This window comes from Pelodiscus sinensis, chromosome 27, assembly GCF_052426305.1.
Source record: "Pelodiscus sinensis isolate ZL-2025 chromosome 27, ASM5242630v1, whole genome shotgun sequence".
Classification (NCBI taxonomy): Eukaryota; Metazoa; Chordata; order Testudines; family Trionychidae; genus Pelodiscus; species Pelodiscus sinensis.
Genome location: NC_143078.1, coordinates 15,719,600 through 15,731,669, shown reverse-complemented (window position 1 = coordinate 15,731,669; position 12,070 = coordinate 15,719,600). Strand labels below are relative to the sequence as shown.

Genomic DNA, 12,070 nt, shown 5'->3' with positions numbered 1-12,070 from the left:
CTTCCCCGCCAGGGCCCTGCACTCTGGCTGCAATGAGCATGCAGGGACCATAGGGGGTGCTCACCTGCACTCCTTCTCCGTCATCTTGTCCAGATCCGTACAGCTGTAAAACTTGCCCTAGGTGCAAGCAGAGAGCACAAGCAGGGGGTTTGCTGTGAACGGCAGGGGCCTGGCTGATAGATCTAGCAACAAGGGCAGCTACTGGCAATGGCAGAACATCCTGGCCTGACACCACGGCCTGGCCCCGACCCAGCCTCCTGGCCCTGATCCAGTCTGAACTAGGGCCGGCCGTGGGAGCCTGGGCCCTGCCCCAGCTGGGCCTTTCATTAGAGGTGGTCGGTTAGAACCCAGGCTGACGAACCAGCCCAGCCCAGCCCAGCCCTCCCGCTGCACTGAGCTGCCCTGGCAGCCCCCAGGAGCCCTGCAGGCCTCGAAAGCCAGAGCCTGCCATGGCAGCCTGTAGCACTTCCTCCGAAGAGGAGGGCCGGGCGCATCGCCTCGCTGATTCACACCCAGTGCCCGCACAGAGCTGCCTGCAGTGCCGTGTGTGGCCAGGAGGAAGCACCTGTGATCCTGCAACACGGCGGGAGCTGGAGCCAGCAGCGGGAAACTGAGGCACAGTTGGGGAAGGGACTGGCCCAAGGTCAACCAGCAGGTCAGTGGCAAAGCTGGGAAGAGACCCCCAGCTCCACTGACACCCCAGACCAGGTCTCTGCCCACGGGGTGAGAAGCTGCCTTGCTTGGACACCGACTATGCGCACGCTGCCCTGTTCTGCCTGCGGCTCGCTGTTACAGGCTCCCTGGGACCTGGCTCGTCCCAAACATGGGAGCTTGCCGGGCCAGGGGAGGTCAGGCCTCTGGGCTCTCCCTGGGGGGAGAGGCGGGAGCTAGCTTCCTGGCCACTGGCTCTGGCCAGTGGGCTCTGCTACCCCCAGCCACCGACCTCACAGACTCCCCCAGTGGGACTCCGCTCCTGGCCACCGGTCCCACAGATTGCTGGCCCTCCAGCCGGGCCACTCACCATGCTCCCTGCCACTGGCCCCGCTGGCCCTCAGGACTGCCAGCCTGCTGGACTGGCCCTGCTCCCAGCCGCTGGCAACCACTCTGTAGTCCAGGGCATCTCCGGTCCAGCAACATCCGTGGGCCTATTGCCGGACCAGAGAGATTCAACCTGTACCCCCCAAGGGGCCTGACCGGAGAGGGTCCTTCTCAGGATACGGCCTCCCTGCATCTCTAATGGGAGCCGGCCTCCACGTGAAGGCAGCAAACCGGCGCCACGTCCAGGAGTCTGCGCGAGCTCGGCTCCACCCAGCTCTCCTCGGGTTGGGGGCTGGCGAGCGCCAGGTTCTGGCCCGGGGGCGCTCACCTTGAACAGCTGCACCCCGATGCAGGCGAACATGAACTGCAGCAAGGTGGTGACGATCACGATGTTGCCGATGGTCTTGATGGCCACGAAGACGCACTGGACCACGTGCTGTAGAGAGAGGCCAAGGCAGCGATAGGCTGGGCCCGCAGCACCCCGTCCTGCTGGGAGTACATGCCTGGGGGCAGGAGGAACAGCCGGCCCAGGCCCGGCACCGGGCCAGCCTGCAGGGAACATGACCGGCACATCCCTGGCACCGTGCCTGGGCACAGGGGAGCAGCTGGAGGACCTAGTACAATCGCAACATGCTGCCTCCCAGCTGCCCAGACACCTAGTGAAACACCCGCCCGGGGGCGCAGCCAGGCCTGGCGCTGCAGGATTGGGCCTAGGGCCCGGCAGACACTGGGCTCCTGTTGCAGCTCCGAGCCCAGTTCACCCTCCTCCTCTACCTGCCTCGCTCTCACCTTCAGCCCCTTGGCTCTGTTGATGGCCCGCAGCGGCCGCAGGACTCGCAGCACCCTCAGGATCTTCACCACAGAGATGGCACTGGACCTGGGGAGGGCGAGAGACGGGGAGACCCCTCCAGCCTGGGCAGGGCCAGACAGAGCCAGGCCTGCCTGCAGCCACCCATCAGGGCAGAGTCAGCACCTGAGCCCTGCAGCGTGGGCGGGGGAGCTGGACCCGCGGGGGCAGGAGACAGGCTGGATGCTGGGCTGACAGAGCCCCAAGGGAGCCCGTCTGCCATCAGTGGAATTCCGGGCTCTCCGCACATCACTGGAAGGGGCACGCAGCCTCAGCGCTGGGCCCAGAGCCCGGGACTTCCGATGTCCTGGGCCTGAGCACGAGCCACTAGGCCAAATCCCCACCCCGTGAGGGACAGACCCAGGGGCGCAGAGGGAACCTGGGGAGGGGAAGGCAATTCCAGGGCAGAAGTCCCCGCGCTCCATCTGCCCCTCTGCCCAGGCGCATGCCTCCCAGCTGCAGCACCAAGTCCTGGTGGAGGCCAGGTACCAGGCTAGACAGACCAGCGGCCTGGCCCATCTCTGCCCCTATTGCCACTGCAGATGGCACCATCTGGGCGGGCGGTGCTGCGGCTCCAGGGGCGCTTACTCAATTCCCATGGAGATGAGGGAGACGGCCACCACCACCAGGTCCAGGATGTTGAAGTAATTCCGGCAGAAGGAGCCCTTGTGCAGGAATGCCCCGTACGCCGTCATCTGAAGGGAGCAGAGGGGAGCCAGTGGGAACAGGGCAGAGCACCTCTCATCCCCTTTCTCTGTAGTGACTGCTGCTCGTCAAGCCAGACTGGAGCCCAGGAGAACGACCCCACAAACAAGGCACCGCAACGGAAGCGAATCACGTATCACTGCCCCTCCGCCCTGCCCCACAGGAGTCACCCCAGGAAAGTCCTTTTCTTGGGCCAGCCACCCAGGGTGATGGCCCTGTGGCCTAGGAACGGGACTGAGAGCCACAGAAACGCCGCCCTGGGGCTACCATCCAGCCACTGTACAGCCGTGCCTGCTCTGAGCGCTGCGTCTGGGGCAGGACTCCGGGGCAGGGCGGGTCAAAACGCAGCGTTTCCGCTTCATGAGACAGTTCGATGCATCCTCATTTGGCTCTGTTTCCGCTGGAACAAAACCCGTATTTGCAAAATCTCTGGGAAAGGGAAGCTTTGAACAATATTGCTCTTGGAACACTTGTCTGTTTTGTTTCCTATTGCAGTTTCTTTCTGGTTGTACTGTTTACTAATTTTATATGATTTCATGACATGTAGCCTGCGCCACTACTACTCGCGTCACAGAGTAAGTAATATCATTATTCAAGTATTTTACTGTAAATATTTAATAATGGCTGTCTTGGTCTTGCAGAAAAAGGCACAATATGGAGCCATGGTAGAAGTGGAACCGTGACAAATTCAGACGGGGGTAAAGTTTGTACAGTAAAGGTAATTGACCACTGGAGCAATTTACCGAGGGTTCTGACGGAGTCTCCATCACCGACAATTTTTAAACTGAAGAGGGATGTTTTTCTCTAGGCATTCTGCAGTTGGTGCTATTGTGGGCCTGTGTCACGTTGTAGGTCAAACCAGATGAACGTAAGAAACGGTCCCTTCTGGCCTTGGAATCTATGTGTACGTCTGCACGGCCCACATTACAGTCACGCTTCATTGCGAGGAGATGCAGTCATGTGGCCACAGCAGTCACGCTTTATCACGGGCAGAAAGCTCACCCGGTGATAAAGAAAACCTCCCCAAATGAGGACGCTCCCTCCTGGCGATAAAGCACTGTCTACACTGACGCTTTCAGCACTAAAACTTTTGTCACTCGAGAGAAGTGGGGCTTTTTTCATACTCCGGAACGACTAAAGTGGCCGTGTAGACACAGCTTGTGAATCTGTGAATTTTTAAACCACTTAAGGGCAGCTGCTGCTTAGCACTGATTGAATTGTCTTCTCTCCTAGATCAAAATGCTTCCTGTTTGCATTGCGAGCCAAGCTATTTCGTTACAACACAAACAGGAGCCATTCCGACCTAGAGGGAAAGACAAAATGTTTCAGTGCATGCCAGGGGCAGCTGGCCTTGAGGAGGCTTCAAATAAAATCAATTACAACAATATTTCTACTTTTATGGCACGTCATAGCAATAGGGCGTTTTCAGGGCATACCTCAATAGCAGGTGCTAATTCGCATTGCTTGAAACATGCTACACACCGTTACTGCTGCCATGTTATGAAACAAGGTGAAGATGAAAAAAGAAAGGCCGTCAAATTCTAAACGCCATTCTGAACGGTTCCACGCCGCTCGTGCATTCTGATGGACTTTGTCAAAATCGACACAACCTCATGGACAAATTCTGTTGCGGTGAAACTAACGCAAAACTTGTAAGGAACGTTTTCTGACCAGCGGTGCCTCGGAGGCCCCCCCAGTGGCGACACTGCGGCACAGACTGGCAGCCAGACAGCCAGCGAACCCTCAGTATCTGTGTGCAGGAGCCTCAAGCAAAGATCCCCCTTCACTGCAGCTGACTCCTGCCTCCACTCGGCCCCATCGGCAGCTCTCCACGCGGGCGGGGTCACCCCAGTACACACCGTCCCCAGTAGGACGGGCTGCGTGACTCACCTTCAGGACTATTTCAACGGTGAACACGGAGGTGAAGCCGATGTCGAAATATCCCAGGACCTGAGGAGAAAAACCAGGCAGAGGTTTTGGTGACTTGAGATGCAAGACGTGGTTGGATTGTCCTGCAGCCGAGAGCTCTGGCACACGGCCCCGCTGAATGCAAACTGCTCACCGGGCGCTGATCACAAACGCAGCACTAACGCAGATGTGCTGTGGGCTGGGACAGCATATTTACAGCCACTAACGAACTAAGCCGCCAGCCCCCACAACACGTAGGAAAGGATTGCCCTTGGCAGAGCACGGCAGTCCAATGGTTAAAGCCTGGGACCCAGGATTCCTGCCAACTGGTCCCATCTCTGGACAGGGACAGAGATTAATGCTGGGGATTTAGGGGCAGGCCTTCAGTGTTTGATTCTCGGTTCTGGGAAAGACCCACCGCCGACAGTGTCAGAACTCTTTGGTTCTTTTCCCAGCTCTGTCAGCATCTTGGTGGGCCCCCTTGGGCATGTAATTGCCCGTCTCTGTGCCTCAGTTTCACTCATAAGAAAAATGAGGGCTAGTGACAGTGCTTTGGGGCTCTCCGATGAAAGGTGCTCTCTGTCCAAAGCATGATAGTTCTAGATAATTTAAAGATGGGGAAACTGAGGCACAGAGTGAGGTTAAGTGACTTGCCAGTGATCATACAGGCAGTTAGTGGCAGAGTCAGGGGCAGAAGCCAGGCGTCTTGATTCCGGTTTTTTAGATCAGTCCTAGTTTACCGCAGCCGTGTGCCCCCACGCTGCTGAGGCTTCTGGGAAACTAGCCGTTCTAGGATTTCTAGAACGGTTTCCTGTCATCCTAGAAGAGGCAGGAAGCAACTCAGGCCAGACAACATACTAGGAGATGCACTGGCTTCATGCAAGTGCCTCGGTGGTGCCATCTGATCTCATGTTAGACAGACATCTATGGGGGACGGTGTTGACGGGGCGGGGTCCTGCCAGAGGGGCGGGGGACTGGACTTGATGCCCTTGCAAGGTCCCTTCCAGCTCTAGTGTTCTGTGAGTCTGTGTTTAAGCACAGGTTGAACCTCTCCAGTCCGGTTCCCTCGGGATCTGACTGGTGCCGAACCAGAGACATTTCTGGACCGTGGGAGGTCAATGTTGCCTAGCAGCTTTGCCGAGGCCGCCACTGCTTACCGGGCAAAGAGTGAGGGGGGATTTGATGCAGCCTTCAACTTCCTGAAGGGAGGTTCCAAAGAGGCTGGAGAGAGGCTGTTCTCAGTGGTGACAGATGCAGAACGAGGAGCAATGGTCCCAAGTTGTGGTGGGAGAGGTCCAGGTTGGATATTAGGAAAAACTATTTCCCTAGGAGGGTGAGGAAGCACTGGGATGGGTTCCCTAGGGAAGTAGTGGAGTCTCCATCCCTAGAGGTGTTTAAGTCTCGGCTTGACAAAGCCCTGGCTGGGTTGATTTAGTTGGGATTGGTCCTGCCTAGAGCAGGGGGCTGGACTTGCTAACCTTCTGAGGTCTCTTCCAGCTCTATGATTCTATGATAAGGGGATGGTTTGATGAGATACCATGATCTTGGTAACTAATTGACCATTCATTATCAGTGGGAAATAGGTCAATGGAGGGATGATAGGAGTTACTATAGAGAATTTCTGGGTGTCTGGCTGGTGAGTCTTGCCCACATGCTCAGGGTTTAGCTGATCGCCATATTTGGGGTCGGGAAGGAATTTTCCTCCAGGGTAGATTGGCAGAGACCCTGGAGGTTTTTCGCCTTCCTCTGTAGCATGGGGCACAGATCACAGCTGGAGGATTCTCTGCATCTTGGGGTCTCCAAAGTATTTGAAGGCTTCAATATCTGAGATCTAGGTGAGAGGATTATTCTAAGGGGTGGGTGAGATTCTGTGGCCTGCACTGTGCAGGGGGTCAGACTAGATGATCATAATGGTCCCTTCTGACCTTAAAGTCTAGGAGTCTATGAGGACACTTAGGGGTAAATTCGAGCTAACCGACAGCGCAGAACACTGACAGCCATGCCTGGGGGCTGTACAACTTTAAGGAACGGCAGGAAACTTGGCCACGCCCATGACAAGCGGACACCTGGCTCACTCAAATCATGCCGGGCCACGGATGTTGCTGGACCAGACAGTGCCGGATGAGAGAGGTTCAGCTTGTAGGAACAGGCCTGCTCAATCTTTGGATGGGAGCTATCCCTGGGGAATCTCACAGCTGTTCTCACTGTCCCCTGATCGCTGCCTCAGCTCAGAGCTGCTGTCTCGCTGATGGGACAAGACACTGAGGCCGACGCTCTCTGTGCTCATTCGGGTCACGGAGCCAATCTGGCCAGACAGGGAGATGTTAATCCCTGCTTCCTCTAATCCCCCGGCAGCTGTAGCGGTATTAGCGCCACTCCCAGCAGCGTTAATCTTCACTTCCTGCCGTGCAGGCCTGTCGAGCAGCAACTTAGGTGCTGCCGGGTGGCAAAGCTCATCACCAAGATGACACCGTATTATCAGCCCCGTTGCAACAAGGCAGATTCCCTAAAGCCACTCAGGACAGGGACAAGACCCCACAATGCTATTCGCCAGCGCTACCCCCACCCAGCCACCCTGCGCTAGACACAGAGCCACCTCCCACATGCGGCCCGGCTGTAACAACCTCCCGCGCTGGCTGACACCCACGCTGGACTCTCCCATGCTGCTCTGTGCAGCGCGTCAGTCACACGAGCTGCGCCCGCCACGTTTCGGGCCGGGGGAAGAGCAGGGTGAGTAATGGGCTCTTGGCTTCTCCGGAAACGTATTTGGGTTGAACCTGTGTGGTCTACGCGTGTGCACAGCCAGAGAGGCTGAGGCCAGACGAGACCAGCCTGTGTCTCAAGGACCGCCAGACCCCCGTGTCAATAAAGCAACATCCACCGCCGCATCCGAGTGTGACAGCCTGCGGACCGTCGCGCACCACCGGCAGTGCAGGGATCGAGGGCCCACCAACGGCAGGGGGCTGTTTTATACCCTGTTGGTTTGTGCCCCACAGGAAGGCAAAAAACAGGCCACGCCCCTGATGCCAGCTGGTGTGGCCTGGGAGAGGAGTCCTGACTCCACACGCGGCGGTCGGTTTGGCTTTGAGCACGAACTAGCCAGGCGAGCCCTGGGAGAGCGACTGTTCGGTGCCCCTCAGTGCCCCGCCCCACCCTGCCCGATGGCCCGTGCCCGGCTGGGGAGTTTAGTGACTAACTCAGGCTGCACTGGTGGCATCTCCAGGGCTTCCCACCGCACTGGAGGCCTCCCAACCGCTCCCAACACCATGGGCACCGAGCAGCTCCCAGTGGGGAACCAATTTACCCTCCCGGGGCAGCGTTATTACCCTCGGCTACAGACTGGAAGTGCGGCACAGAGAAGTGACTTGCCCAAGGCCACTAGGTGAGCTAGTGTCAGGCTGCAGCCAGCACCCAGAGCCCTGCTGTGGCTACAGAACAGACTTTCCTGCCAGAGCCAGGGCTCCTGATTCCGGCAGAGCGACACGAGTCCCCTGGCTGAGCCGAGCTGAGCCGCCAGGAGTCCTGAATGCCCGTCTCTAAGCCTGGGAGCAGAACGTAGCGGGGCTGGCTCCTGATCTAACCACTAGACACCACTCCCTTCTCAGGGCCAGGGTCCTGATTCCCAGGCCGCTCTCCCAAACTCTCCTTGGGCACGGCAGGCAGCCCCGGTGGCTCAAACCGCTCTCCCCCACCCACCGCCCGCCGGGGCACCTGGTTCCTGAAGGAATCGGGCTGGATGGGATCCTCCGCGGCCAGGGAGATGCTGCTGAGCAGGATGAAGAGCAGGATGAAGTTGGTGAACCAGGTGGCGTTGACGATCCTGTGGCACAGCACCCGGATCCTGGGGAGGGAGAGGGGAGGCGGCTGAGACGCTGCTCCTGGGGGGAGTGACACGGGGTGGGGGGCGCTGGTGGGAGCTCACAGCCCGGCCTGGAGCTTGGGGAGGGGTGCGCCCGGGCTGAGCCCTGCGTGAGGCTCCATGTGCCCGCCCTGCCCGCTTCCGTAGCAGCCTGGGGCAGCCCACGGGCAGGGCCGGCTCTCCTGGCCCCGCTGAGCCCAAAGGAGTCCCGGTGGCACCTACTTGTTGGTGGGGCTGAAGATGAAGAAGGAGCTGGCTTCGGGCATGGGCACCGCTTTCTCTTTGAGCTGCAGCTCTGCCAGCGGGCGCGGCCGGGGGCTCAGGGGGATCTCCGGCTCATCTTCCTCATCGTCACCTGGGGGGGGACAGTCAGTCGCTCCGAGCTCACGGGCTGGGCCCATCCCGCGTCAGCAGGCAGCAGACTGAGCGTGGCTGCTGCAGTTCGGAGGACGGCCTGTCGCTCCCCCTGCGCCCCACAGCCATTACAGAGCCATTGGGCAAGCCGGGGGCATCCCCGACCTCCTGGCTCCGTAAGTCCCTCCCAACGCTGCCCCCAGCGGGAAGGGGACGGGCACCTCCGAGAAGCAAGTCACAAGCAATGGGAGAGGCATGTGCAGTCTGATACCCCCTCCCGGGGAGAGCCAGGCCCCCCACCCACGCCTCCGCCACACAGGCGCAGAGAGCTGCAGCATGTCCTGCAGCTGGGCATCTGCTGGAAGCAACTCCCGCCCCCCCTCCCGGCTTCCGGCATCCTAATACGCGCTGGCTGGCTGCTCTCCTGGGGCCAGCACCTTCTGATGGGACTTGCCTCTGAGAGCCCCTCCCCTAGCCAGAGCCTCACCTGGGAAGTCAGCAGAGGGGTAGGGGTCTTTGATCTCATTGACGTTGGATTCAAACTCGTCCACCTTTAACTGCAGAGGGAAAGAGGCGACTTGCAGCGCGTCTGGCGAAACCGCCCGGGGCCACGTCCTTGTTCTGTTTGTACAGCCTGGCCCAAGGCGTTACTGCAGCACAGATCGTTACAACCAAAAGCATGGGACAGGGGAGCCAGGATCGCTGGCCTGTCGCTCCCCCTGCACCCCACAGCCATTACAGAGCCATTGGGCAAGCCAGGGGTATCCCCGACAAAGGCCACCGACAGGCCGTGTGCCTGTGAGTGCATACAGATCTGGGGTGGAAACACCACCTGGACAGCCCCATGCGGCAGGGCCTTTCATCCTGGGCCCACTGGGCACCCCACGTGCCTGCCTGAGGCATCCCCGTGCCCAGGGAACATGGGTTTGGCCTTCATGCACACCTGGGCGAAGAACGGGAAGGGGTAACTGCTCAGGGACGTACCATGGCCCCAGCGAGGGGAAAGTTCCCCCCGACCAGGTGAGCTGGCGGCAGAGGCCAGCGGAGCCCAAAGTCCCGGAGGAAGGCCGTGTGTGAGGCTGCTCTGGCCCGGCTGGAAGCACAGAGCAGCGGGCCCTCAGGCGGAAGGCTGGAGAGGACAGGCCAGTGCGGTGAGGTTGAGAGAAGCCGCCCAGCCTGACGCTGGTCCCACGCCACCACCAAGCTGGAGCCCCGCGCGGCGGCAGGAGACGGGGCGGGTCTCCAGGCAGGACGGTGGCCTCGCCAGCCCATGTGGGGGTATCGACACTGACCTGGGCTGTGGTGGGGATTCCCTCGGCCTTGGCTTTCTGCTCCAGCTTCTTGGCCAACAGGAGCTTTTCCTCCTCCGATTTCTCTGGGTAACCCCTGGGCGGGAGAAGCAGAGAGGAGAGGTGGGGAGTGAGGCTGCCGCAGAGACGCGACGCACGCTGCCGAGACGATGTCAAGGCCGGCCGCTCTCACCGATTCGCAAGCCCTGGGCAGCAGGGGGTGGTACTGACCGGGACATTTTCCTCCGCTTCTTCTCTTCCGCCTTGGCTTTCTGGGCGGAGGTCAGGCTCTCAGCCTCAGCCAGATTGTCCACAGCGATGGCCAGGAAGACATTGAGCAGGATATCTGAGAGGGGGTGGAGCTAAGGAAGCTTAGGGAGCATGCCCCTATGTGGGGGTCGCCCCTTCTACGGCTGCTTCTTCAAGAGCAGGGCTTAGCAAGAGCCTGTGTGATGACAGTACACAATGTACGCAGGCAGATGGGGAGAGCCCCAGGCTCAGTAATAAGCCCTCTGCATACCCCAGACAGCTGCCTCCTGTAACCAGCGAACCTCCATTGGTGTCAGCGGTGGGATCCAAAGGCAGGAGACCAAGCGAGCTACCCAGTCATTTTTGCAACCCTTTTAAACCCCGCGCCTGTTTCGCCATTCACCCCACCCCTAGTGCTATGATGTCTGAACATACATCCCCAGCCTCAGAGCCCTTCTCCAGTGTGTGCTGAGCCCCGTGTGATTTGAGGCTACCGGGGACTGGGCTGGACAAGACCCAGCTGTTACTCCCAACTGGCTAGAAAGAGGATACAGTTCCCGCAGACAAAGAGAATGATGAAGTAAATGCAGACCAGCATGCCGGGGAAGGAGGGCCCTCCATAAGCCATGATCCCGTTGTACATGATTGAATTCCAGTCTTCTCCTGTCAGGATCTGGGAGAGGGTGTGAGCGAATCAGGCAGAACCATTCCATTGGATCAGAAGGAACAGACCCGAACCCAGGAGGCCTGACGCCGTGTTCCCTGCTCTAACCACTAAGTCCCACTGTCTCCCAGGTGTCCTGACTCCAGCCCGCGTTGGATCAGCAGGGTGGGTGCCCGCTGCGCCCCGTACCTGGAAGACGCTGATGAGCGCCTGGGGGAAGTTATCGAAGGTGCTGCGCCGCACCTCCATGTCTTCAAAGTCGTACTTGCCCCCGAAGAGCTGCATGCCCAGCAGGGAGAAGATGATGATGAAGAGGAAGAGGAGGAGGAGCAGGGAGGCGATGGAGCGGACCGAGTTCAGCAGGGATGCCACCAGGTTGTTCAGAGAGGTCCAGTATCTAGGGCAAGCAGAGGCACTAAGCACTAACGCCCAGGGGTGCACAAGCAGGGTGCTGAGGGACACCCCTCTCTGCGTGGCTGAGGTCGCCCGCATGCCTCAGGCAAGGTGCCAGGCAGGAGATGATGTGAACAAATGCTGAGCTCTTCTGTAGGGCTGCTCATCAGCAGATCTCAAAGGCTCACTGTCCGCCTCTTGCAGGTGGGGAAACTGAGGCACGGGGGCATGATGTGTTCCTGCTCCCCCAACAGGCCCGTGGCAGAGCTGGGATTGGAACTCAGGCCCCTTGATTGCGCTAACCACTAGGAAACACATCCCAGGCCTCGGCTCCGGGCTTCGCCACAGACATCTCACCATGGCCCTCGCCCCTCCGTGCCTCCCTTGCCCAGGTGTGGAGAGGAAGAGTAAAGCTGCCCTGCTGTGTGGGGCGTGAGGAGGAACCCGTTCCTGGGAGCTGCTCAGCGGCTGAACCCTGCACCCTCCACGCCCTCCGTCCAGCAGGGCTGCAGGTACCACTCAGAGCTCGGTATGCCCCCCAACCCGCAGGGCAGCCTCATCCACTTGGGGGGCTGGGCAGGGAGCAGTGAGTCAGTGTCAGATTAGAGTCCTGGAGCTCTGTGTGCCAGCCCCCCCGCTCCCCACCTCCTCTGCTCTGACCACTAGACCCCACTCCCCTCCCAGAACTGAGGCTAGAGTCCAGGAGTCCTGGCTACCAGCCCCCCTGCTCTAACCACTAGACCCCACTCCCCTCTCAGAGCTGG

General features: G+C 59.6%; 1 protein-coding gene across 4 annotated transcripts in view; it reads right to left on the bottom strand.

Moving 5' to 3' along the window:
- Positions 1-12,070, bottom strand: part of CACNA1S (calcium voltage-gated channel subunit alpha1 S) — an 89,291-nt gene that overhangs the window by 40,318 nt on the left and 36,903 nt on the right. For all 4 annotated transcript variants that reach the window (XM_089773632.1, XM_075910480.2, XM_075910483.2 and 1 more), the window contains exons 12-23: positions 11,103-11,310; positions 10,802-10,922; positions 10,232-10,346; positions 10,004-10,097; positions 9,199-9,268; positions 8,580-8,712; positions 8,210-8,339; positions 4,481-4,540; positions 2,474-2,580; positions 1,828-1,915; positions 1,367-1,474; positions 65-117 (exon numbers count right to left, since the gene is read on the bottom strand). In XM_089773632.1, the coding sequence (XP_089629758.1) occupies positions 65-117; positions 1,367-1,474; positions 1,828-1,915; positions 2,474-2,580; positions 4,481-4,540; positions 8,210-8,339; positions 8,580-8,712; positions 9,199-9,268; positions 10,004-10,097; positions 10,232-10,346; positions 10,802-10,922; positions 11,103-11,310 (1,287 nt within the window). The remainder of the gene's footprint in view (positions 1-64; positions 118-1,366; positions 1,475-1,827; positions 1,916-2,473; positions 2,581-4,480; positions 4,541-8,209; positions 8,340-8,579; positions 8,713-9,198; positions 9,269-10,003; positions 10,098-10,231; positions 10,347-10,801; positions 10,923-11,102; positions 11,311-12,070) is intronic.